The sequence below is a fragment of the Phocoena sinus genome, chromosome 16 (assembly GCF_008692025.1).
Source record: "Phocoena sinus isolate mPhoSin1 chromosome 16, mPhoSin1.pri, whole genome shotgun sequence".
In the NCBI taxonomy this organism is placed as follows: Eukaryota; Metazoa; Chordata; class Mammalia; order Artiodactyla; family Phocoenidae; genus Phocoena; species Phocoena sinus.
This window is the reverse complement of record NC_045778.1, coordinates 56,585,867-56,613,866: the sequence shown is the minus strand read 5'-3', so window position 1 is coordinate 56,613,866 and position 28,000 is coordinate 56,585,867. Positions and strand designations below refer to the sequence as shown.

Here is a 28,000-nt window from a genome sequence, read left to right as displayed (position 1 = left end):
ATGACAAGCGTGTTTGGCAAGAGTGAATTTCACAACACTGGCCATGCCTGCCCTCCCACAGCTAATGTCAAAACTGCAGAACCCCGAAGCACATATTTGGGTGAATATCCAGGGGCAGCCTCACCTGTTGGAGATAATCCAGGAAAAGACACATTTCTGGTTGGTGTCCGTCACCATCTCATTGTGCTTTAGAAATCGCTCCTGGTGCTCAAAAGCACGGATAACAGACAAACCTGACACAGTCTCACTAAAGTGAGAGTAGATTGGGGACCTGGTGACAGAGTCCAGTCGTCTCAGCTGGCGGGAAGTAGCCACATAAAATATCTGGACCCAAAAAAGCAAAGACTCAGTCATACAATCATATCACATACGCTGTACCTCTTCCTTCATGGCCGTGACCCAGTATTCTTTACGTTGAGGCCACAGCTCACATCTGAACAGAGAAGCGGCTCTGGTCTCATCTCTGACTAGAGGAGAGATGAGAGAGGCTCAGAGGAAGAGGATGCTGGGAAGATCTGGGGTTGGAGGGAACAGAGAAGCACGAAAGTGCGGACACCACACCTCACTCAGCCCTAGAGGTTGGAATTTTCAAACCACGTAAGGAGTTTTGTCAGCCTAATCCGTATGGTCCCAAGAATCTGCACATATTGTCTAAATGACAGTTTTGTAGTGGTTAGGAAAAGTCTCTAAAAGATTTTATAAATGCTGCTGGGAACCGAGGGGTGTGTAAAGTGGAGATGGGCAGTAAATGGTCCAAGAAAGGTATGCCAAGGTTTTGATAAAAATTGAATAATCAGGTAAGTGACCAAAATTTTGCTTTGACAGTGTGTGAAGGTAAAGATCGTTTGGAGGTGTGTGGAATGCTGAGGGTCTAAGAACTGGAACTGGATGTAATAGCGCAGGCTGAAGGGGGAGGTTCAGTGGGGTGGGTTAGTGGTGCTACTAGATTCCAAGAGGATTTGTTGAAACTAGGGAAGAACTGGGCATTTGAGTCAGAATTCAGAATGTTATACCTTGGAAATTTCCTCAAAGATCCTGCTTTTTTTTTTTTTTTTTTTTGCGGTACAGGGGCCTGTCACTGCTGTGGCCTCCCCCGCTGCGGAGCACAGGCTCCGGACGCACAGGCCCAGCATCCACGGCTCACGGGCCCAGCCGCTCCGCGGCACGTGGGATCCTCCCGGACCGGGGCACGAACCCGTGTCTCCTGCATCGGCAGGCGGACTCTCAACCACTGCGCCACCAGGGAAGCCCAGATCCTGCCTCTTATTTGTTGGTTTGTTACTGACAAAGATGACGACGTTCCTGAGGAACTCAACACAAACACCAGGTGGTGTCAACTTACCACAGGCCACAAGTCTGCCCTTGACTGAAGGGCTTCAGAATTGCTTTCTCAAGGTGATCAATTCATCCCAAAGGTAAATGGTGGAACTAGAATTCTCTCCACAGCTTCCCTCCCCTCATCAGTTTTTATCATGGTCATGGAGCCCCTTACACTTGCTCCAGTTTTTCTGTGAGACTTGGCTTTTAAGCTGTGTCCTCAAGAACACACTGGAATTGAGCCTAAGCCACCCACAGACACCCCAGTGAAAGGAGAACTGCCCTGAAGTGAAAAGAGCCTGGGCTCCTGCTGAGGGACATCTCCAAGTAGATAATCCTAAGCCAACCAAGGAAGCAGCCTTAGCACAACTCTTCTAGAAGCAACTGATTACCTTACCATTGTGAAGGGTCTTACAGAGCTTCAAGACTTTGTCCAGAGCCAACCTCAAAGTAGTCTTGGATCCAAGCATAAATATTCCCCACTTACACTTGTGGGGTGCGGGGCAGAAGTTAAGGTGAGACTGACCGTGAACTTCCACCCACCCATCAGTGCTGACACTTCAGCTTCAGAAAGTGGCCTACGGGCTCCTTGGTATGTTATTATCTGGCTCAATGACGAAGATGCTGGAGAGGGGAGAGTGACTAGCAATAAACACAAGAGAAGAGTCTCAGGAAGGAGCTTGGGCTTTTATGAGTAGAGAAGGAAGGAAACCTAGCCATTTCCAAACCTACCTGAACAGACACATAAATGATGCCAAGAGGGATGATGACGATGATGAAGACTGGAGTGGCCAGGCAGATCATGACCAGGGTGCTGATGATGCCCAGGAAGCACAAAATCCAGCTGCGCAAAGATATGGGGAGGGTGTCATCCACTGTGGAGATATCCTAGGGACACATAAGAAGGAGAGATGGTGTGCTAATGAATTCCTATGACATTTTACATCTTCTCGGTTCCAGCAGCGAATTTGCTCAGTCACATCAGAATGCAAATAACTATATGTCCAGGGTTGAAAGAAAAACAGAAATCCTCACCAGCTATTAGTTCTATGCAGATTAATTTTGACCCTTACCCGGCACATATTCATCTTTCCTTCCTCCACCCCCTCCTTTATCGCCTCTTAAGGGCTCAGTCATCAGCTCCAGAGGACCCTAGGTATAATTCTCCTTTATGGTCTTAGCCACCTCCTCCGCAAAACATACTGTATAATTAATGACAGTTTCCTTTTTCATGCAAAAGCAGTTAGCAAAATATGACTGTTGCCTAAGTAACTCACAGTAAGATCTCTGTGTTCTCTTTTTCGGAAGATTAATTATATATATATAACAACAGTGGAAAAGAGTGTGCAACATTTGCAAAATTCCTGTGAGAAATCTCCCCATCCAAAATTGTGTACTTTTTAAGCTTCTATTTAAGAGCAGAAAGCCCATTTAAGTTGTCTCCAGTGACATCATGCCCACCATCTTTGTTCCACAGGAAGGTGACAAGTGGGGGCCTGCCCACTTTTGAAGCAGTCACCATGTCCCCAGAACCTGCCTGTGGGCTGGGAGCTAGGCTTTCTGTGTCTGCTCCAAGACCAAACAAATAAGGGCTCAGAGCTCCTCAGACATTTTTTTTAAAATGTGCACCCTCTTCTACAAACAGAAGACTGAAAATTCTGTTGGTGATCGTTGAATATTATTCAGAATTGTCTGGTTTCCTCTGTTCTTGAAATTTCCCCCTTATGTTCATTAAGAATCAACGACTTTGGTCTGGCCCATGGAAGAGAGCCATCTATATGATCTTAGCATTTACTGAGCATCTCAATGCCTAGTACAGTCCTTGGCTCATAGAAGGTACTCAATATATGTTGAATGAATGAATGCTAAGGGTCCCAGAATCTGCAGTCGATGGAGAACCCCATTAAAATCATAGGATTCCACAATCCAGACCTTGTTTACTTATTTTTAAAGCATCAAGGATGGGAGATTCAGGGATGGAGGCAGCAACCAAGCAAAGCATTGTCCTGCTATCTCTTTTATTCACTGTCACACTAGTGATAGTGCTTTTACTTGTGTTTTTCCCTCTGCAGAACAATCCTTCACATCCTGCTTCTGCCACTCACCCATCCCCTACCCCCACCATCTCCCTGGCTAACTTCTATGAGTTAAGTCCCTCCTTCTCTGACATTTCCCACCCTCCGTCACCCAGGTTGAGCTGTCACTCTTTTGTACTCCAAGGATGCCACTGTACACATCGTTGTTACTGGGTTTCCTATATCCTATCATAATCCTTTACTTCCTTGGCCGTCCCCCTCACTACATGCTGAGCTACTTAAAGGGAAACAGTTGTTCATCCCTGTAACCCCAGGATCCTTAGGACCTCACACAAGGTGTTCAAGAAATATCTGCATGCTGAGTGGACCAAAAAACTGGAACGGCCCAGTGTTGCCTGGGGACACAGGAGAATTCTTTCCCTGTCAGAAATAAAAAGATCCTCAGCATAGAAACACGTCTTACAACCCCTGAGATACTTACGCCAGCAAACCTGTTCACTATCCGGCCAGTGGGTGTTGTGTCAAAAAAACTCATGGGTACTCGAAGGATATTGTTCAGCAGCTGCTTGTGAAGAATGTTTGCTGCATGGACGGAACCATAGACACTCCAGAGATTTGCTATGAGCACAAATATACCTGGAAATGGAACCAGTTTAGTCAGCACCATGCACAGGGATCCCTGAAGACTTGTGCAGGACATAATAGCAAATTTTTCATGAGTCCAGGCAAAGGACGTGGACCTGACAGTGTGTCTCAGAGATGGCTGCCATAGCCGTCACACATACCTTGTGCTAATCCCAGAGCTCCATAGACACCAACTCTCAGGTCCCTCTGAGAGGCTGGATAGTTGGTGCTATTGAAGGTTTTAGAGTCATGGGTCCAAGCACTGAGCCAGAGGTTCGATCCAATAAAAGACACGGAATGGAGCACAAACCCAAAGATAATGAAGAATATCGAACACCATCCTATTGCTTGTAGGTATTTCAGGTAGATGGAGAACTTCACCTGCAAAGCCCCCACCTCAATATTAGTAGAGTTCCTAGCGGCTTTTGGTGAGGAATTACCTAGAATACCAATCATAGGGGGAGTACAGTCCTTTGGAAAGCAGAGAGCCAGTGGCAAAATTTGGTAGTCTGTGATCACATTTCTGTACTGGGCCAGGATGATAATAATCAATGCTGAAATATAATGCAGGGTAAATAACCATCAGATTATTAATGAGCTTCTAGATGCAATTAAGAGGAAAAGATATAAAAACAGTGGGACAGATAAGGCTATACCACAGACCTTGGAATTTGTTTTATTAATGTTTAAGTTAAGATCTTAAATTTAAGAGCTTGGTTTTAAGTTTTATTAATTTGAATTGTGTGCTATGAGCTTGATATATTGGTGTTCTCTGGCTCCCAGAATTGCATCTCAAAGCATTTTTGTTTTTACCACATATCAGAATGGAATCAAACACTCATGAAGTGTAGTATGAGGATATTCACAGGGAACATGTCATTCTTCATGGAAATACAATTTGATAAAAAGCCCAGAGCCTCTGCTAACATTTCAGTGATAAATTTAAAGACTGGCAAAGCACACAAGACATATCCCTCTGCAGATATGTATTCAACTCATCAAACTTAAAAATGTTCAAATCCCAAGCCTTATATCACCTCTAATGGTACTTTTTACTGTGGTGTTTACCTTTCCAGTTTGTATGAATTCCTTCTTAATTAGCTTTTGCCCTTTCACTGGTTCTTCCTCCTCCTTCAGGATATTCACATTCCGAGTTTTCAAGTCTTTTAAGGGCTTCAGACGCCTGCTACTGGACCTAGAACTGAGATATTGAGAGGGGAAGCTTTCCTGAGCATGTAGATGCATCCCAAGGGTCTTCTTGCAAGCAGGTGTCACAGTAGCTCTGCTCACATCAAAGTGCATTTCAGATCAGATGGTCATGGGGGAAACACCACCCCAACCCTCCTCCACATGCACAGAAACAAAAGAAGAGCTGGGAGCGTCCATGTGGACACTCAGAAAAAGTCCAGAGAGAAAAAGAGAATGATCAGGTGGAACTATGGAAGTGATGGGGGATGCCAGCTGAATATATGACCAACCTGCGACTAAATGTTCGATGAAGACTGTTCTCTCTTTTCATGGACAAGGAGGCCACATCTTCAGGGATTTCCTCCACACTGGGCATCAGCCCATAGTCGTCGTCTTCACTGTCCTCATTGACTAGGAGACAAATCAAAGGTTAGGGAGATTGCTGCATAGAGCTGTCATAGCCCCATGAACAAGAAGAAAAGTCTTTTCTGATCTTGTTGGTCTTAATAAGAGATCCCAGATGTACACACCGGTTGGAATCTTTTACTCCAGAAATACTGTTTATTAGGACATCTCATTGAAAATTACCAGGATAAAGGAGAGGTGAGTTAATATTCCACTGGAAGAGAAACGGTCAAAAAGGAGAAGAATATTCCCAGAAGCTTGTAAGTTCCTTTGGAGCAGGAAAGAACTTTTAAGGATTACAGTAGACAAACAGAAGAGTCATAATCCCCAGAAATGTCTAAAAAGGTGAGTGTAAATTTAAAATGTTCTGCTTGAAATTCAAATAATTTGAGAAATTTTATTAATTTAAAGCGTTTTAAAAAACATATCCTGAAAATAAAAGGTAAAACAGCTTGGTCTGTGAAAATGGTAGAGTTATGACCTCCAGAAATTGGTACCTCTGTAAAAGCAGTGAGCATACTAGCCAAAAAACGTCAAAATCAAACTTTCCATAACTTTGAAATTAACCAAAGGCTTGCCACAATCCAAGGAGCATTTATTTAAGAAAAATGGCTAAATCTCAGCAAGAAAAGTAAGTTTTGTAATAGTTTAATTTACCCTATTCCTATTCCCCTCTCCTTAGATCTGCTGTAGCCTAGAAAACCAACAGCCACACATTCATTGTAACCATGAAAATCACCAGCCTAGCAGCTGCTGGAAGGAACAGCCTGGGTTCAGAGCCTGCTCAAAACCTCACTTCTGGAGAATTGTCATTATTTGACCTGTCTGGCAGTTCCCTGGAAAACTCCATTCACAGGGCTTGTCTTTACAGAACCTGACTTGGAGTTGGCTCTAACAATCAGCAGTAGTTGTTTAACATCACAGCTGCCTGAGGCAGTGATAACAGTTGGAGCAAAGAAGAAACTGACCAAGAACTTAAGAGGAAAAAAAACCTGGGGAATAAGATATCCATAGGGAGCTTTGATATCTTCAATATATTCCTGGCAATCGAGAATGTCATACACATATGTAGGGATGCACACATGCCAACCCAAGAAAGACTTGAGAATGTCCTATTCTCTTACCTCTGGCTTACCTTCAGACTCTGTGCAAGCAGGGAAAAAAGGCTGAGGCAGAACTATAAATCGCCTGCTGGCATGTTAAACAGACATGTCCACCCCCACCCGCCATCCCCACAGAGCCCCTCAGCAAAGGCTGAGTGACTTATTGGTTCCAGGCACTTGAGGAAATCTCTGTCCAATCGTTATCTGACCACTAAGCCAACTAAGCAGGGACTTCTATGGCCACATGAGACAAAGAAAGTAGACTTAACAGAATCAGTTCAGGAAACTAAACAGGAGGAACAACAAAAGCAAACCCTTGTTGAGGATGGAGGGGAGAGAGATCATATTTCCAGAATTGTTATGCTATTTAAAATGACCGGTTTTCAGTAATCAAGACAGTATGGTACTGGCACAAAAACAGAAATATAGATCAATGGAACAGGATAGAAAGCCCAGAGATAAACCCACGCACATATGGTCACCTTATTTTTGATAAAGGAGGGAAGAATATACAATGGAGAAAAGACAACCTCTTCAATAAGTGGTGCTGAGAAAACTGGACAGCTACATGTAAAAGAATTAGAACACTTCCAAACACCATACACAAAAATAAACTCAAAATGGATTAAAAACCTAAATGTAAGGCCAGACACTATAAAACTCTTAGAGGAAAACACAGGCAGAACACTCTATGACATAAATCACAGCAAGATCCTTTTTGACCCACCTCCTAGGGAAAGGGAAATAAAAACAAAAATAAACAAATGGGACCTAATGAAACTTAAAAGCTTTTGCACAACAAAGGAAACCATAAACAAGACGAAAAGACAACCCTCAGAATGGGAGAAAATATTTGCAAACGAAGCAACTGACAAAGGATTAATCTCCAAAATTTACAAGCAGCTCATGCAGCTCAGTATCAAAAAAAACAACCCAAACCAAAAATGGGCAGAAGACCTAGATAGACATTTCTCCAAAGAAGATATACAGATTGCCAACAAACACATGAAAGAATGCTCAACATCTCTAATCATTAGAGAAATACAAATCAAAATCACAATGAGGTATCACCTCACACCAGTCAGAATGGCCATCATCAAAAAATTTAGAAACAATAAATGCTGGAGAGGGTGTGAAGAAAAGGAACCCTCTTGCTCTGTTGGTGGGAAGGTAAATTGATACAACCACTATGGAGAACAGTATAGAGTTTCCTTAAAAAACTAAAAATAGAACTACCATATGACACAGCAATCCCACTACTGGGCATATACCCTGAGAAAACCATAATTCAAAAAGAGACATGTACCACAGTGTTCATTGCAGCTCTATTTACAATAGTCAGGACCTGGAAGCAACCTAAGTGTCCATCGACAGATGAATGGATAAAGAAGATGTGGCACATATATACAATGGAATATTACTCAGGCATAAAAAGAAACAAAATTGAGTTATTTGTAGTGAGGTGGATGGACCTAGAGTCTGTCATACAGAGTGAAGTAAGTCAGAAAGAGAAAAATAAATACCGTATGCTAACACATATATATATGGAATCTAAAAGACAAAAGAAAAAAATGGCTGTGAAGAACGTAGGGGCAGGACAGGAATAAAGACACAGACACAGAGAATGGACTTGAGGACACAGGGAGGGGGAAGGGTAAGCTGGGATGAAGTGAGAGAGTGGCATGGACTTACATATACTACCAAATGTAAAATAGATAGCTAGTGAGAAGCAGCCACATAGCACAGGGAGATCAGCTCAGTGCTTTGTGACCACCTAGAGGGATGGGATAGGGAGAGTGGGAGAGAGTCACAAGAGAGAGGACATACGGGGATATATGTATATGTATAGCTGATTCACTGTTATAAAGCAGAAACTAACACACCATTGTAAAGCAATTATACTCCAATAAAGATGTTCAAAAGAAAAAGATCAGTTTTCAACAAAAAATTATGAGACATACAAGGAATCAGGAAAGTATGGGACTGTACACAGGAAAAAAGTAGTCCAAAGAAACTGTACTCAAGGAAGCACAGATGTTGGACTTACCAAAGACTTAAATCAGCTCTGATAAATATATTCAAAGAACAACAGGAAACCATGTCTAAGGATCTAAAGAAAAGTTCTCACCAAATAGAGAACATCTCTATTAGGCCCATTAGCATGGGCCCCTGATCCAGTATGTCTGATGTCCTTGTAAAAAGGGGAAATTTGGACACTGATGCACATAAGGTATAACACCATGTGCAGATGAAGGCAGAGAGTGATATGAAGGATGCCAACGGATGCCAGCAAACCACCAGAAGCTAGGAGAAAGACCTGGAGTAGATCCTTCCCTATTGCCTTCAGAAGGAACCAATCTTACTGACACCTTGATTTTGGACTTCTAGCCTCTAGAACTGTGAGACAATACATTTCTGTTGTTTAAGACACCCAATTTGTAGTGTTTTGTTATGGCAGCTAATTAAGAAATACACAGAGCCAATGTTGATACAGGTAACCTTTGCCCTCCTGACCTTCCCTTTATTCTACCATCTTGTAGTCTGTACCTTGAGCCCCAGAGCCGACACAACAGCATGCCAGGCAGTGGGGCTTATACAACTTCTCAGAAATGGCCTATCTATGTTTCCCAGAGCAAGGGTTTAATGAGCTGTTTTGCAAACTGTCTTTTGTACACAAAAGATAGGATTTTTCAAAGGGGCTGTCTACCCATGGGGGTTTATAAACAGAACTTAGAAACTCAGAAGATCAAATCAGAAAAAGTTTAGAATTAGAAGGAGAAAACTGTCCAGGTTGTGGTGATGTGGCTGACTGAGCAGTAACTCAGGGGTATCCAGCATCAGACACTACCCTTTGCTGGAGATCTTCAGTCCCCAAGCAGGTACTTTTTGTTTTCTCCAGATCTGTCCTGGAGCACATAAAGACTGATGGAAAGCTCTGACCCCTTCCTTTCTGCTGGAATCCCTGCCCCACTTTCCTGGGCTGGGTCCCAGTCCCTATAGCCCACACCATCGTATTCTTTGTTCCCGCCCTGTCCCACCAATGCTTACAGACTTCTTGGTTTAGGCTTTTCTTTCCGACTCTTGTGGTTTTAAACAATCACATGTCCTGACCTCAAGGCCTGACTGTGATCCTACTTGCAGGCTGTGTAGTTACTGCCTCTTCTGATTGACTTTCGGAATGCCCCTGTATCCTCCGGATCTTGCTTTCTCAGTCCTGACCTCCTGCCAATAATTGCTACCTGAAGCAGATACCCAGAACCATGCACAGGACTACTGCTGGCAGGTTCTTGAGAAGGACCCCAGAGACCAGGGCTCCATTACTGACTGGGGCTAGTCAGCGACCCCAGCGGTAGTGGTATTGGGTAGGGGCTATTCCTGTGGCACACTGTGAGACTATGCAACTGCCATGATTTTTTTTTCTGGTTCAGAACACCCAGTGGCTTTTGGTGTATTAGTCAAATCCCTTTGTTAGGGCGTATCAAGTTTAGCAGTACATTATTAGTACCAGGTATTACAAAGCTGTCCAGGAAGTGGTTCTCATGAATTTGAGTAGATGGGGTGGAATATGTGACTTGAGTCAATAGAAGCAGGGCATTCCCTAAAAGGGGGCCCCTTGTGCCACTGGTGTCTCTTCCACAAGGGCTAATCACCCCACATCTCCAGTCATCCTCTGAAGAGAGCCCTTTGATTGCATGTCAGAGACCAGATGGGCAGCATTATCCCCCAGTTTGGCTAAGATATAAAGTTTCTATGTTTGTGTTTCTTTACAGAGACACAAAACACAGAAAGAACAGATAATGGATCTCTGGATAATTTATTTCCAAATTTAGTTCACTGGATACTGAACAGTTCAGGAGGTAAATAGTGGTAGTTTACTACTTCTACCCCTTCCCTACCCAAGTTCTATCCTGTTCCAATCCTCTTTACATACCTGTGGGCTCGTCTTTAGGACCTGTCTGTTTTATGAATGTCTTCAGATTCTTAGCAAACAATCCTTTCTTGGCCAACAGAGTGCTGTAGGATCCCTTCTCCACGATGATGCCATTCCCCAAAACCACAATCTCATCCACTTGGGGAAGAAAGTGAATGCTGTGTGTCACCAAGAGTCGAGTCTGTAAAAATAACAGTAAGTTGTGCTGACTACCCTGTGCCCACCATGTTCCTTAGCTTACTAAGGAAAAGGAAAAACAGAGTCACTGTGGGGCTTTCCTTCAAAATGTGGCCCTGACCACTTGATCTCTTACTTCCTCTTTACTTCCCAGCACCTCATCCTAAAACCTGACCCCATGTGTAAGATGAGACCCCTGTCATCATGGATATATTCACAGTTATTTTCCTGTAGTGACAATGAGGTTTGCCCTGTACACGTTTTCCTCCAGCTTCCTGGTAGCCAAGAGTTGGGCTTAGGGATGTCACTTGAGATCAAGGGCTATCAATATAATTGAGGCATGCAAAACTAACTGCCCCCTCACTAAACAGGTAACTGACCTAACAGGAACTGCCCAGATTATTTTAGTATGTTAGAATCATTATAGGGCAAGAAACTGTGTCTTTGGCCCAGGCCCTCCCTGGCGTGGAAGACTTGGCATCCCTTGTATTCTTGTCTATTTATGGACTACATTGACTACTGAAACAGGGATTCCACTCAAAGAAAGATAAACACGGATCAGTAATGAGACTCAGATAGGGTCCAGGGGGTTGAGATGGGCCTCTAGAGAGACAGCCCAAGCCCACTGCCTCTGCTCTCTACTTCACAGCCCCACAGACACTAGGTTGCTCTTATCAGGAAGACTTGGGAGATGCTCATCCTTTGAGTCTCAGCTCAAAGCCAGCTCTTCTGGTAGGCTTTTCTGAATCCCCAGGCAAGAATTGGGTATTCCTCCAGTGTTTCCACGGTAGTTTGTATATTCTGCCATTAAAAATGATTCTTGTATTATAATATTACTGCTTTTTGGTTTGTCTGCCAATTCGATTGTAAGTTACTTGAGAGCAGGGATGAGACCTTTTCATCAGTGCGCCCAGTCTTTGCAATGAACCAGGCCCAGGGTGGGTATTCAGTTCATGAATGAATGGAGCCAATTAGCCTTACGGACAGAAGTCAGGACCAGGCATAGGAGGGAGAGTGAGTTCCTGTGGACTCACTGATCCAAGAGAGAGGCAAAAGGCCTCAGTGGGACAGCAGCCCAGTCAACCCTGCCACCCTCTGACTGGCAGCATTCAAAAAACCTTGAAGGGAAAAGGCCAAACACAGATGGAGTGCTGACAGCCCTCACACTAGACTTGCTACTGGTGAGAAGCATACTCAAACCCTCAAGGGGCGCTGGGCTCTGTCAGCCCCTCTCCCATTCAGCCTACTGTGCTAACTTGCCTATGGTAAGGAAAGCCTATGACCAGCTCCAGTGACTTGCTCTGGCCACTTTATCTGTACTATCTCACAGGGGCATTGCAAGAATCAAATGAGGCAATGCAATCAAAGTTCTTGGCACAGGCCCGCGACATAATGAATACCCAAAACGTATTGGCTTATTTCTATATTCAGATTGAGTCATTCTTTCCAGTCATAGTGCTCCTACATCCTGCAAGAGTTCCAGGAAAGTGCCTTCTTAGAGTAGAGCTCTAATGCCTGCAGGATGACCTGTGTCCCAGTAAGGTAAATTGTTGGGTCCTCTGGCATGTTTTCTGACGCCAACCAATTCTGAGTGTCCAACAGTTCAATTCTGACACCAGCTACCCAGAAACCCACAGCTACCCAGAGCCCACAAGACTGCCCTGACTTCTAATGCTAGCCGAAAGTCTTGGATCCCACCCATACTTCTGACCAACTAGCTATAAATTGAGGATTTCCATGGCCCCCTCCTCAGGTCTGATCATTTGCCAGAATGGCTCATACACGCCAGGAAAATACTTTACTTACTGTTTACCAGTTTATTACAAAGGATACAACTCAGGAACAGTGAAATGGAAGACATGCATAGGGTAAGGTTTCGGGGGTGGGGTGCTTGTGCAGAATTTCCATCTCTCACCAGGTGTGCCACCTTCCCAGCACCTTAATGTTCTCAGCAATCTAGAAGCTCTCTGAATCTCCTTATACAAGAAATTTTATAACACAATCTCCAGCCCATCCTCCTCTCCCCAGAAATTGGTATGTGGGGCTGAAAGTTCCAATCTTCCCATCACTTGGTCTTTCTGAGGAACAGCCTTGTCCAGAGGCTATCTAGGGGCCCCTCCATAAGTCACTCATTAGCATAAACTCAGGTGTGATCTAAAGGGGCTCATTGTGAATAATAAAAGACATTCTTAGTATCACTCAGGAAATTCTAAGGGTTAGGAGCTCTGTGCCAGGACCTAGTGAAAAAGACCAAATATAGTTCTTATTATACCACAGATCTCAAAGGACTTTTTATCATAATTAATCATCCTAAAAGGCTCAATGTTGGAGCCAGAGAATAAGGCTCAAATTAGCCAGTTCCCGCATAAGCTATGATCTCAAGATGGGAACCCTCACCAAATCATCTCCTGGGAGACCAGTCTGACACTGTATCTCCTCAGCAGCCCAGGGGGAAGGTAAATAAGGAAATCTGCTTCAGTACCCAGCAGTCCTAGGAGATGTGTTCCCCTCCTCACGTCTTCATCACTTTAAATAATTTCTCACCTTGCCTTTCAACAGGCCATCGGGACCCAAGACCTTATTAAAAATATGTTTTCCCACATGAGCATCCACAGCAGATAGGGGGTCATCCAGAATATAGATGTCTGAATTTTGATAGGTAGCTCTGGCCAGGCTGATCCGCTGCTTCTGACCCCCACTGAGATTTATACCCTGAAGAAGAAAATAATTTCTATTAGGTACTGAAATTGAGTCCCACTAAAACTGAGTTCCTCTGCTGAATCTATGATTAACATCTCTATCCAAAACTTCATGACCTTTCTTCTCCCATACCTGTTCCCCTCAAGGGAGTATAAAAGAAAAGGGGGGATTGAAACCAAGCAGGACACTGCAGGGCCCTCCTGTGTACAAAAACCCCTCTGTGTCCCCCCTTTCTTGTTTGTAGAAAAAAACTTTAGTCTCCTAGGCCTTCTCTGAGTTCCAAGGAGCAGACTCAAGCCGTTACTAACTAGGGAAGAGAGGGAATGCAGAAACAAAGGAAAAGCAGTCAAGAAACAATAGTTCAACTATAAAACAGAGTCCTAGCTCCTCTTCAAGGGGTATATGTAACAATTAGATGCATATCATTGAACTGTTCTACAGAAACTAAGATTCTAACCCAGGTGGAGGATGGTTACTACATGTTGACCACAAGCACTTAGCCCCAGACTGTTTGGAACCAGAAGGTTGATGATTAAGATTCCTGAAACATCACCCTGCCACTTTACCACCAACCAATCAGAAGGAAGTCTACAAGCTGCAACCCTCACCCCAAATGTTGCCTTTTAAAACCATTCCTGGGGAATTCCCTGGTGGTCCAGTGGTTAAGAATCTGTCTTGCCAACATTAAACACACCAACATTCGAATTATAGGGGTCTCAGAAGAAGAAAAAAAAGGGACCGAGAAAATATTTGAAGAGATTATACTTGAAAATTTTCCTAATATGGGAAAGGAAATAGTCAATCAAGTCCAGGAAGTGCAGAGAGTCCCATACAGGATAAATCCAAGGAGAAACATGCCAAGACACATATTAATCAAACTATCAAACTTAAATACAAAGAAAAAATATTAAAAGCAGCAAGGGAAAAGCAACAAATAACATACAAGGGAATCTCCATAAGGTTAACAGCTGATCTTTCAGCAGAAACTCTGCAAGCCAGAAGGGAGTGGCAGGACATATTTAAGGTGATGAAGGGGAAAAAACCTACAACCAAGATTACTCTACCTGGCAAGGATCACATTCATATTTGACCGAGAAATTAAAACATTTACAGACAAGCAAAAGCTAAGAGAATTTAGCACCACCAAACCAGCTTTACAACAAATGCTAAAGGAACTTCTCTATGCAGGAAACACAAGAGAAGGAAAAGACCTACAAAAACAAACCCAAAACAATTAAGTAAATGGTAATAGGGACATGCATATCGATAACTACCTTAAATGTGAATGGATTAAATGCGCCAATCAAAAGTCAGAGACTGGCTGAATGGATACAAAAACAAGCCCCATATATATGCTGTCTACAAGAGACCCACTTCAGACCTAGGGACACATACAGACTGAAAGTGAGGGGACGACAACGTTCATCACAGCACTATTTACAATAACCAGGACATGGAAGCAACCTAAGTGTCCATCGACAGATAAATGGATAAAGAAGATATGGCACATATATACAATGGAATATTACTCAGCTATAAAAAGAAACAAAATTGAATTATTTGTAGTGAGGTGGATGGACCTAGAGTCTCTCATACAGAGTGAAGTAAGTCAGAAAGAGAAAAACAAATACCATATGCTAACACATATATATGGAATCTAAAAAAAATGGTTCTGAAGAACCTAGGGACAGAACACAAATAAAGATGCAGACATAGAGAATGGACTTGAGGACACGGGGAGGCGGAAGGGTAAGCTGTGACAAAGTGAGAGAGTGGCATGGACATATATACACTACCAAATGTAAAACTGATACCTAGTGGAAAGCCGCCACATAGCACAGGGAGATCAGCTTGGTGCTTTGTGACCACCTGGAGGGGTGGGATAGGGAGGGTGGGAGGGAGGGAGATGCAAGAGAGAAGAGATATGGGAACATATGTATATGTATAACTGATTCACTGTGTTATAAAGCAGAAACTAACACACCATTGTAAAGCAACTATACCCAAATAAAGCTGTTAAATAAACAAATAAAATGAAAATAAAACAAAGAAGATGTGGCACACATATACAATGGAATATTAGTCAGCCATAAAAAGAAACGGAATTGAGTTATTTGTAGTGAGGTGGATGGACTTAGAGTCTCTCATACAGAGTGAAGTAAGTCAGAAAGAGAAAAACAAATATCATATGCTAACACATAAATATGGAATCTAAAAAAAATGGTTCTGAAGAACCAAGGGGCAGGACACAAATAAAGACGCAGACGTAGAGAATGGACTTGAGGACACAGGGAGAGGGAAGGGTAAGCTGTGACAAAGTGAGAGAGTGGCATGGACATATATACACTACCAAATGTAAAATTGATAGCTAGTGGAAAGCAGCCACATAGCACAGGGAGATCAGCTTGGTGCTTTGTGACCACCTATAGAGTTGGGATAGGGAGGATGGGAGGGAGACACAAGAGGGAGGAGATATGGGCATATATGTATATGTATAGCTGATTCACGTTGTTATAAAGCAGAAACTACCATACCATTGTAGAGCAACTATACTCCAATAAAGATGTTCAAAAAAAAAAAAAAAAAGTGAGGGGATGGAAAAAGATATTCCATGCAATTGGAAATCAAAAGAAAGCTGGAATAGCAATTCTCATATCAGACAAATAGACTTTAAAATAAAGACTATTACAAGAGACAAAGAAGGACACTACATAATGATCACGGGATCGATCCAAGAAGAAGATATAACAATTGTAAATATTTATGCACCCAACATAGGAGCACCTCAATACATAAGGCAACTGCTAACAGCCGTAAAAGGGGAAATAGACAGTAACATATTCATAGTAGGGGACTTTAACACCCCACTTTCATCAATGGACAGATCATCCAACATGAAAAGAAATAAGGAAACACAAGCTTTAAAAGATACATTAAACAAGATGGACTTAATTGATATTTATAGGACTTTCCATTAAAAAACAACAGAATACACTTTCTTCTTAAGTGCTCATGGAACATTCTCCAGGATAGATCATATCTTGGGTCACAAATCAAGCCTTGGTAAATTTAAGAAAATTGAAATCGTATCAGGTATCTTTTCTGACAACAATGCTATGAGACTAGATATCAATTTCAGGAAAAAATCTGTAAAAATACAAACACATGGAGGCTAAACAATACGCTACTAAATAACCAAGAGATCACTGAAGAAATCAAAGAGGAAATAAAAAAATACCTAGAAACAAATGACAATGAAAACACGATGACTCAAAACCTATGGGATGCAGCAAGAGCAGTTCTAAGAGGGAAGTTTATAGCAATACAGTCCTACCTCAAGAAACAAGAAACATCTCAAACAAACAACCTAACCTTATACCTAAAGCAATTAGGGAAAGAAGAACAAAAAAACCCTCAAAGTGAGCAGAAGGAAAGAAATCAAAGATCAGATCAGAAATAAAAAGAAATGAAGGAAATAATAACAAAGATCAATAGAAAAAAAAAAAAAAAGATCAATAGAACTAAAAGCTGGTTCTTTGAGAAGATAAACAAAATTGATAAACCATTCATCAGACTCATCAAGAAAAAAACAGAGAAGACTCAAATCAATAGAATCAGAAATGAAAAAGGAGAAGTAACAACTGACACTGCAGAAATACAAAGGATCATGAGAAACTGCTATAAGTAACTATATGCCAATAAAATGGGCAACCTGGAAATGGACAAATTCTTAGAAAAGCACAACTTCCTGAGACTGAACCAGGAAGAAATAGAAAATATAAACAGGCCGATCACAAGCACTGAAATTGAAACTGTAATTAAAAATCTTCCAACAAACAGAAATCCAGGACCAGATGGATTAACAGGCGAATTCTATCAAATATTTAGAAAGGAGTTAACACCTATCCTTCTCAAACTCTTCCAAAATATAGCAGAGGGAAGAATACTCCCAAACTCATTCTACAAGGTCACCATCACCCTGATACCAAAACCAGACAAAGATGTCACAAAGAAAGAAAACTACAGGTTGATGTCACTGATGAACACAGATGCGAAAATCCTCAACAAAATACTAGCAAACAGAATCCAGCAGCACATTAAAAGGATCATACACCATGATCAAGTGGGGTTTATCGCAGGAATGCAAGGATTCTTCAATATATGTAAATCAATCAATGTGGTAAACCATATTAACAAACTGAAGGAGAAAAACCATATGATCATCTCAATAGATGTAGAAAAAGATTTTGACTAAATTCAACACCCATTTATGATAAAAACCCTTCAGAAAGTAGGCATAGAGGGAACTTACATCAACATAATACAGGCCATATATAACAAACCTACAGCCAACATCATTCTCAATGGTGAAAAGCTGAAACCATTTCCTCTAAGATCAGAAAAAAGACAAGGCTGTCCACTCTCACCACTAATATTCAACATAGTTTTGGAAGTTTTAGCCACAGCAATCAGAGAAGAAAAACAAATAAAAGGAATCCAAATCGGAAAAGAAGTGAAGCTGTCACTGCTTGCAGATGACATGATACTATACATAAAGAATCCTAAAGATGATTCCAGAAAACTACTAGAGCTAATCAATGAATTTCATAAAGTAGAAGGATACAAAATTATTACACAGAAATATCTTGCATTCCTATACACTAATGATGAAAAATACAAAAGAGAAATTAAGGAAACACTCCCATTTACCATTGCAACAAAAGGAATAAAATAGCTAGGAATAAACCTACTTAAGGAGACAAAAGACCTGCATGAAGAAAACTATAAGACACTGATGAAAGAAATTAAAGATGATATAAACAGATGGAGAGATATACTGTGTTCTTGGATTGGAAGAATCAACATTGTGAAAATGACTATACTACCCCAAGCAATCTACAGATTCAATGCAATCCCTATCAAACTACCAATGGCATTTTTCACAGAATTAGAAGAAAAAATTTCACAATTTTTACAGAAACTCAAAAGACCCCAAAGAGCCAAAGCAATCTTGAGAAGGAAAAACAGAGCTGGAGAAAATCAGGCTTCCTGACTTCAAACTATTCTACAAATCTACAGTAATCAAGACAGTATGGTACCAACACAAAAACAGAAATATAGATCAATGGAACAGGAATAGAAAGCCCAGAGATAAACCCACGCACATATGGTCACCTTATTTTTGATAAAGGAGGCAAGAATATACAATGGAGAAAAGATAGCCTCTTCAATAAGTGGTGCTGGGAAAACTGGACAGCTACATGTAAAAGAATGAAATTAGAACACCTCCTAACACCATACACAAAAATAAACTCAAAATGGATGAAAGACCTAAATGTAAGTCCAGACACTATAAAACTCTTAGAGGAAAGCAGGCAGAACACTCTATGACATAAATCACAGCAAGATCGTTTTGAGCCACCTCCTAGAGAAATGGAAATAAAAACAAAAATAAACAAATGGGACCTAATGAAACTTAAAAGCTTTTGCACAACAAAGGAAACCATAAACAAGACGAAAAGACAACCCTCAGAATGGGAGAAAATATTTGCAAACGAAGCAACTGACAAAGGATTAATCTCCAACATTTGCAAGCAACTCATGCAGCTCGGTATCAAAAAAACAAACAACCCAATCCAAAAATGGGCAGAAGACCTAGATAGACATTTCTCCAAAGAAGATATACAGATTGCCAACAAACTCATAAAAGAATGCTCAACATCATTAATTATGAGAGAAATACAAATCAAAACTGCAATGAGATATCACCTCACACCAGTCAGAATGGCCATCATCAAAAAATCTACAAACAGATGAAGACTTGGAGGCTGGGGGAGAGTGGCTTGCTCAGAGAGAACACAGAACTTCTGCGCCCTTTCCTCAGACCTTGCCCTGTGCATCGCTTTCATGGAGCTGTCCCTCTTTGTAACAGAAATAAGAGCGATTCCAGGGGATGCCTCTTTACAGGGGCCAAACCTTGGAATGCAACGTCAGAAAGCTATTTCCCTAAAGTCTCCGATGTCAAGGAGAGGTGGCATCCTTTAGTCCATGAGTACTGGAATTGGAGTCAGATATCCTGAAGTCAAATCCCAGCTCACCAAGAAGAACATGCTTACTTCACAGATCTGAAGTCTTGGATGAACTCTTCTTGTTTCCATCCACCTTCCTGAACAGCAGCAATGAAACTGTGCCTCAGATACAGATGGATAAACCAAACTGATTAACGTGGAACTTACAAAAGTTAGCAGGGGGTGATCTCAGGAGGCCAAAGCTGTCTTTCAAAGACTTTGAGCTCTGAGCCATATGGATGAAAGGCTCTTGGTGCTGTAGCCAGGAGTCAGTGCTGTGCCTCTGACATGGGAGAGCCAACTTCAGGATACTGGTCCACAAGAGACCTCCCAGCTCCACGTAATATCAAATGGCGAAAATCTCCCAGAGATCTCCATTCTCAACACCAACACCCAGCTTCACTCAACGACCAGCAAGCTACAGTGCTGGACACCCTATGCCAAACAACTAGCAAAACAGGAACACAACCCCACCCATTAGCAGAGAGGCTGCCTAAAATCATAAGGCCACAGACACCACAAAACACACCACCAGACGTGGACCTGCCCACCAGAAAGACAAGATCCAGCCTCATCTACCAGAACACAGGCACTAGTCCCCTCCACCAGGAAGCCTACACAACCCACTGAACCAACTTTAGCCACTGGGGACAGACACCAAAAACAATGGGAACTATGAACCTGCAGCCTGCAAAAAGGAGACCCCAAACACAGTAAGATAAGCAAAATGAGAAGACAGAAATACACACAGCAGATGAAGGAGCAATATAAAAACCCACCAGACCTAACAAATGAAGAGGAAATAGGCAGTCTACCTGAAAAAGAGTTCAGAATAATGAGAGTAAAGATGATCCAAAATCTTGGAAATAGAGAAAATGCAAGAAACATTTAACAAGGACCTAGAAGAACTAAAGAGGAAACAAGCAACGATGAACAACACAATAAATGAAATTAAAAATACTCTAGAAGGGGGCTTCCCTGGTGGCGCAGTGATTGAGAGTCCGCCTGCCAATGCACGAGGCGCGGGTTCGTGCCCCGGTCCGGGAGGATCCCACATGCGGCGGAGCGGCTGGGCCCGTGAGCCATGGCCACTGGGCCTGCGCGTCCAGAGCCTGTGCTCCGCAATGGGAGAGGCCGCAACAGTGAGAGGCCTGCGTACCGCAAAAAACAAAAACAAAAACAAAAAAAATACTCTAGAAGGGATCAATAGTAGAATAACTGAGGCAGAAGAACGGATAAGTGACCAGGAAGATAAAATAGTGGAAATAACTACTGCAGAGCAGAATAAAGAAAAAAGAATGAAAAGAACTGAGGACAGTCTCAGAGACCTCTGGGACAACATTAAATGCACCAACATTCGAATAATAGGGGTCCCAGAAGAAGAAGAGAAAAAGGGACTGAGAAAATATTTGAAGAAATTATAGTTGAAAACTTCCCTAATATGGGAAAGACAATAGTTAATCAAGTACAGGAAGCACAGAGAGACCTATACAGGATAAATGCAAGCAGAAACATGCCACGACACATATTAATCAAACTATCAAAAATTAAATACAGGGCTTCCCTGGTGGTGCAGTGGTTGAGAATCTGCCTGCCGATGCAGGAGACACGGGTTCGAGCCCTGGTCTGGGAGGATCCCACATGCCGTGGAGCAACTAGGCCCATGAGCCACAACTACTGAGCCTGCGCGTCTGGAGCCTGTGCTCCGCAACAAGAGAGGCCAAGATAGTGAGAGGCCCGCGCACCGCGATGAAGAGTGGCCCCCGCTTGCTGCAGCTGGAGAAAGCCCTTGCACAGAAACGAAGACCCAACACAGCCAAAAATAAATAAATAAACAAACCAATGAACCGACATTAAAAAACGAAACAAAAAACAAAACAACACAACAAAAAACCAACTCCTTGCCAGTGTAATACAACAACAACAACAACAAAATTAAATACAAAGAAAATATATTTAAAGCAGCAAGAGAAAAACAACAAATAACACACAAGGGAATCCCGATAAGGTTAACAGCTGATCTTTCAGCAGAAACTCTGCAAGCCATAAGGGAGTGGCAGGACATATTTAAAGTGATGAAGGAGAAAAACCTACAACCAAGATTACTCTACCCAGCAAGGATCTCACTCAGATTTGATGGAGAAATTAAAACCTCTACAGACAAGCAAAAGCGGAGAGAGTTCAGCACCACCAAAGCAGCTTTACAACAAATGCTAAAGGAACTTCTCTAGGCAGGAAACACAAGAGAAGGAAAAGACCTACAATACCAAACCCAAAATAATTAAGAAAATGGGAATAGGAATATACATATTGATAATTACCTTAAATGTAAGTGGATTAAATGCTCCCACCAAAAGACACAGACTGGCTGAATGGATACAAAAACAAGACCCATATATATGCTGTCTACAAGAGAGACCCACTGCAGACCTAGGGACACATACAGACTGAAAGTGAGGGGATGGAAAAAGATATTCCATGCAAATGGAAACCAAAAGAAAGCTGGAGTAGCAATTCTCATATCAGACAAAATAGACTTTAAAATAAAGACTATTACAAGAGACAAAGAGGGACACTACATAATGATCAAGGGATCGATCCAAGAAGAAGATATAACAGTTGTAAATATTTATGCACCCAACATAGGAGCACCTCAATATATAAGGCAAATACTAACAGCCATAAAAGGGGAAATCAACAGTAACACATTCATAGTAGGGGACTTTAACACCCCACTTTCACCCATGGACAGATCATCCAAAATGAAAATAAATAAGGAAACACAAGCTTTAAATAATACATTAAACAAGATGTACTTAATTGATATTTATAGGACATTCCATCCAAAAACAACAGAATACATATTTTTCTCAAGTGCTCATGGAACATTCTCCAGGATAGATCATATCTTGGGTCACAAATCAAGCCTTGGTAAATTTAAGAAAACTGAAATTGTATCAAGTATCTTTTCTGAACACAATGCTATGAGACTAGATATGAATTTCAGGAAAAGATCTGTAAAAAATACAAACACATGGAGACTAAACAATACACTACTTAATAACGAGTGATCACTGAAGAAATCAGAGGAAATCAAACAATACCTAGAAACAAATGACAATGGAGACACGACGACCCAAAACCTATGGGATGCAGCAAGAGCAGTTCTAAGAGGGAAGTTTATAGCAATACAATCCTACCTTAAGAAAACAGGAAACTCTCGAGTAAACAACCTAACCTTGCACCTAAAGCAATTAGAGAAAGAACAACAAAAAAACCCCAAAGTTAGCAGAAGGAAAGAAATCATAAAGATCAGATCAGAAATAAATGAAAAAGAAATGAAGGAAATGATAGCAAAGATCAATAAAACTAAAAGCTGGTTCTTTGAGAAGATAAACAAAATTGATAAACCATTAGCCAGACTCATCAAGAAAAAAAGGGAGAAGACTCAAATCAATAGAATTGGAAATGAAAAAGGAGAAGTAACAACTGACACTGCAGAAATACAAAAGATCATGAGAGATTACTACAAGCAACACTATGCCAATAATATGGACAACCTGGAAGAAATGGACAAATTCTTAGAAATGCACAACCTGCCAAGACTGAATCAGGAAGAAATAGAAAATATGAACAGACTGATCACAAGCACTGAAATTGAAACTGTGATTAAAAATTTTCCAATAAACAAAAGCCCAGGACCAGATGGCTTTACAGGCGAATTCTTTCAAACATTTAGAGAAGAGCTATCACCTATCCTTCTCAAACTCTTCCAAAATATAGCAGAGGGAGGAACACTCCCGAACTTATTCTACAAGGCCACCATCACCCTGATACCAAAACCAGACAAAGATGTCACAAAGAAAGAAAACTACAGGCCGATATCACTGATGAACATAGATGCGAAAAACCTCAACAAAATACTAGCAAACAGAATCCAACAGCACATTAAAAGGATCATACACCATGATCAAGTGGGGTTTATTCCAGGAATGCAAGGATTCTTCAATATACGCAAATCAACCAACGTGATACTCCATATTAAAAAATTGAAGGAGAAAAACCATATGATCATCTCAATAGATGCAGGGAAAGCTCTTGACAAAATTCAACACCCATTTATGATTAAAACCCTGCAGAAAGTAGGCATAGAGGGAACTTTCCTCAACATAATAAAGGCCATATATGACAAACCCACAGCCAACATCGTCCTCAATGGTGAAAAACTGAAAGCATTTCCACTAAGATCAGGAACAAGACAAGGTTGTCCACTCTCACCACTAATATTCAACATAGTTTTGGAAGTTTTAGCCACAGCAATCAGAGAAGAAAAAGAAATAAAAGGAATCCAAATTGGAAAAGAAAAAGTAAAGCTGTCACTGTTTGCAGATAACATGATACTATACGTAGAGAATCTTAAAGATGCTACCAGAAAACTACTAGAGCTAATCACTGAAATTGGTAAAGTAGCAGGATACAAAATTAATGCACAGAAATCTCAGGGATTCCTATACACCAATGATGAAAAATCTGAAAGTGAAATTAAGAAAACACTCCCATTTACCATTGCAATAAAAAGAATAAAATATCTAGGAATAAACCTACCTAAGGAGACAAAGACCTGTATGCAGAAAGTTATAAGACACTGATGAAAGAAATTAAAGATGATACAAATAGATAGAGAGATATACCATGTTCTTAGATTGGAAGAATCAACATTGGGAAAATGACTCTACTACCCAAAGCAATCTACAGATTCAATGCAATCTCTATCAAACTACCACTGCCATTTTTCACAGAACTAGAGCAAAAAATTTCACAATTTGTATGGAAACACAAAAGACTCCAAATAGCCAAAGCAATCTTGAGAACGAAAAACGGAGCCTGAGGAATCAGGCTCCCTGACTTCAGACTATATTACAAAGCTACAGTAATCAAGACAGTATGGTACTGGCACAAAAACAGAAAGATACATCAATGGAACAGGATAGAAGGCCCAGAGATAAACCCATGCACATATGGTCACCTTATCTTTGATAAAGGAGGCAGGAATGTACAGTGGATAAAGGATTGAAGCCTCTTCAATAAGTGGTGCTGGGAAAACTGGACAGCTACATGTAAAAGTATGAGATTAGAACACTCCCTAACACCATACATAAAAATAAGCTCAAAATGGATTAAAGACCTAAATGTAAGGCTAGAAGCTATCAAACTCTTAGAGGAAAACATAGGCAGAACACTCTATGACATAAATCACAGCAAGATCCTTTTTGACCCACCTCCTAGAGAAATGGAAATAAAAACAAAAATAAACAAATGGGACCTAGTGAAACTTAAAAGCTTTTGCACAGCAAGGGAAACCATAAACAAGATGAAAAGACAACCCTCAGGATGCAAGAAAATATTTGCAAATGAAGCAACTGACAAAGGACTAATCTCCAAAATTTACAAGCAGCTCATGCAGCTCAATAACAAAAAAACAAACAACCCAATCCAAAAATGGGCAGAAGACCTAAATAGACATTTCTCCAAAGAAGATATACAGACTGCCAACAAACACATGAAAGAACGCTCAACATCATTAATCATTAGAGAAATGCAAATCAAAACTACAATGAGATATCATCTCACACCAGTCAGAATGGCCATCATCAAAAAATTTAGAAACAATAAATGCCGGAGAGGGTGTGGCAAAAAGGGAACACTCTTGCACTGCTGGTGGGAATGTGAATTGGTACAGCCACTATGGAGAACACTATGGAGGTTCCTTTAAAAACTACAAATAGAACTACCATATGACCCAGCAATCCCACTACTGGGCATATACCCTGAGAAAAGCAAAATTCAAAAAGAGTCATGTATCAAAATGTTCATTGCAGCTCTATTTACAATAGCCTGGAGATGGAAACAACCTAAGTGCTCATCATCAGATGAATGGATAAAGAAGATGTGGCACATATATACAATGGAATATTACTCAGCCATAAAAAGAAACGAAATTGAGCTATTTGTAATGAGGTGGAAAGACCTAGAGTCTGTCATACAGAGTGAAGTAAGTCAGAAAGAGAAAGACAAATACCATATGCTAACACATATATATGGAATTTAAGAAAAAAAAAAGTCATGAAGAACCTAGGGGTAAGACAGGAATAAAGACCCAGACCTACTGGAGAACGGACTTGAGGATATGGGGAGGGGGAAGGGTGAGCTGTGACAGGGCGAGAGAGAGGCATGGACATACATACACTAACAAACGTAAGGTAGATAGCTAGTGGGAAGCAGCCACATGGCACAGGGTTATCGGCTCAGTGCTTTGTGACTGCCTGGAGGGGTGGGATAGGGAGGGTGGAAGGGAGGGAGACGCAAGAGGGAAGAGATATGGGAACATATGTATATGTATAACTGATTCACTTTGTTATAAAGCAAAAACTAACACAACATTGTAAAGCAATTATACCCCAATAAAGATGTTAAAAAATAAATAAATAAAAATAGAACTACCATATGACCCAGCAATCCCACTACTGGGCATATACCCTGAGCAAACCATAGTTCAAAAAGAGTCATGTACCACAATATTCATTGCAGCTCTATTTACAATATCCACGACGTGGAAGCAACCTAAGTGTCCATCGACAGATGAATCGATAAAGATGTGGCACATATACACAATGCAATATTACTCAGCCATAAAATAACAAAATTGAATTATTTGTAGTGAGGTGGATGGACCTAGAGTCTGTCATACAGAGTGAAGTAAGTCAGAAAGAGGAAAACAAATACCGTATGGTAACACATGTATATGGAATCTAAAACAAGTGGTTCTGAAGAACATAGGGGCAGGATAGGAATAAAGACGCAGACATAGAGAATGAACTTGAGGACACAGGGAGGGCGAAAGTAAGCTGGGACGAAGTTAGAGAGTGGTATGGACATATATACACTACCAAATGTAAAATAGATAGGTAGTGGGAAGTAGCCACATCAGCTCAGTGCTTTGTGACCACCTAGAAGGCTGGGATAGGGAGGGTGGGAGGCAGATGCATGAGGGAGGAGATATGGGGATATATGTGTATGTATAGCTGATTCTCTTTGTTATAAAGCAGAAAGTAACACACCATTGTAAAGCAATTATACTGCAATAAAGATGTTAAAAGAAAAAAAAAGCCTCTATTGCAATGCAGGGGACACCAGTTCGATCCTTGGTTGGGGAACTAAGATCCCACATGCTGCAGGAAAATTAAGCCCACGTGCCACAGCTAAAGAGCCCATGTGCCACAATTACAGAGCTCATATGTTCTGGACCCCATATGCCACAACTAGAGAGAAGACTGCACACACACAATGAAGTGAAGAGCCCATGCGCCACAACGAAAGATCACACATGCCACAACTAACACCCAACACAGCCAATAAATAAATATTTAAAATATTTAAAAATATTTAAAAATAATAATAATTTTAAAATATTTTAAAATAATAATAATAAAAAAAAACATTCCCTGAAAGCTATTGAGGAGTTTGGGTCTTTTGAGCATGAGCTGACCATTCTCCTTGCTGGGCCCTGCAATAAACACTGTACTTTCATTCACTACAATGCAACGTCAGTAGATTGGCTGTGCTGTGTGGTGGGCAGCCAGACCCAAGTTCAGTTCAGTAACTGAAATACAAATAAATATCTTTGATTCAAATAAATAACTTTAGGCCCAATAATTAAAAGCATGGCCAACTTACCATTTTATATCATATAATTTACTTATTTTGTTGTTGTTGTTGCTTCTTCCCCATGAGAATGTAGAGCTATATCAGGGTAGATTTCCTCTGTTTGTGGATGTAACTCCAGCACTTAAAATAGTGTGTGGCACATAGTAGGTACTCAATAAAAATATGCTGAATTAATGAACAAAATCATTCTAGAGCTATATCTTCACTAGTCTTCTAACATCTCAAGATCTTTCCCCAAAAAACTGCTATATTCATGTTTAGTAATGGGGAAAGAGTATAAAAACATCCCAAATATGTAGTAATCAGGGATTTCTAAACAAATTATACTATATTCATATAATTCAAAACAGTCATTAAAAGTTACTTTTTAAGAAAGGCATTTGACAACATGAGAAAATAATATACTCTAAATTTCTGTGTGTTCAAAGCAGATTATTAGAACCGTACTCTGGTCCTCACTGGTATACAGAAGTAGAGTCAGGACAACTAGGCTCTGGTCTGCCTCTGGCCCTCCACCTGTGAGGTCAAATTTGGGTCAGCTGCTTCTTAGTTAACCTCTCAGGTCCTAGCCTCGTCATCTCTCCTTTAGATTACACAGTTCCTATATTTGCTTCTAGGTACAAAATTTTAAATTTCTGAGTTATTTGCACAAAATATTATGCAAACTCATGCTTTCTGGTGTTTGTTCCAGGCTTGACCATCAAAATTGATCAACTATTTTACGGT

The 28,000-nt window shown here is 41.0% G+C and overlaps 1 protein-coding gene across 3 annotated transcripts in view; it reads right to left on the bottom strand.

The window, feature by feature from the left end:
- ABCC2 (ATP binding cassette subfamily C member 2) overlaps window positions 1-28,000 on the bottom strand; it is a 69,910-nt gene that overhangs the window by 11,002 nt on the left and 30,908 nt on the right. For 2 of the 3 annotated variants that reach the window (XR_004346319.1, XM_032609146.1), the window contains exons 18-25: window positions 13,326-13,493; window positions 10,605-10,785; window positions 5,456-5,576; window positions 5,046-5,178; window positions 4,139-4,358; window positions 3,835-3,989; window positions 2,050-2,205; window positions 125-324 (exon numbers count right to left, since the gene is read on the bottom strand). Coding sequence is in view for 2 of the 3 variants with exons in the window: in XM_032609146.1 (XP_032465037.1) it covers window positions 125-324; window positions 2,050-2,205; window positions 3,835-3,989; window positions 4,139-4,358; window positions 5,046-5,178; window positions 5,456-5,576; window positions 10,605-10,785; window positions 13,326-13,493 (1,334 nt within the window). In the remaining variant the exon portion in view is untranslated. The remainder of the gene's footprint in view (window positions 1-124; window positions 325-2,049; window positions 2,206-3,834; window positions 3,990-4,138; window positions 4,359-5,045; window positions 5,179-5,455; window positions 5,577-10,604; window positions 10,786-13,325; window positions 13,494-28,000) is intronic. The other variant, XM_032609147.1, reaches the window with a different exon arrangement.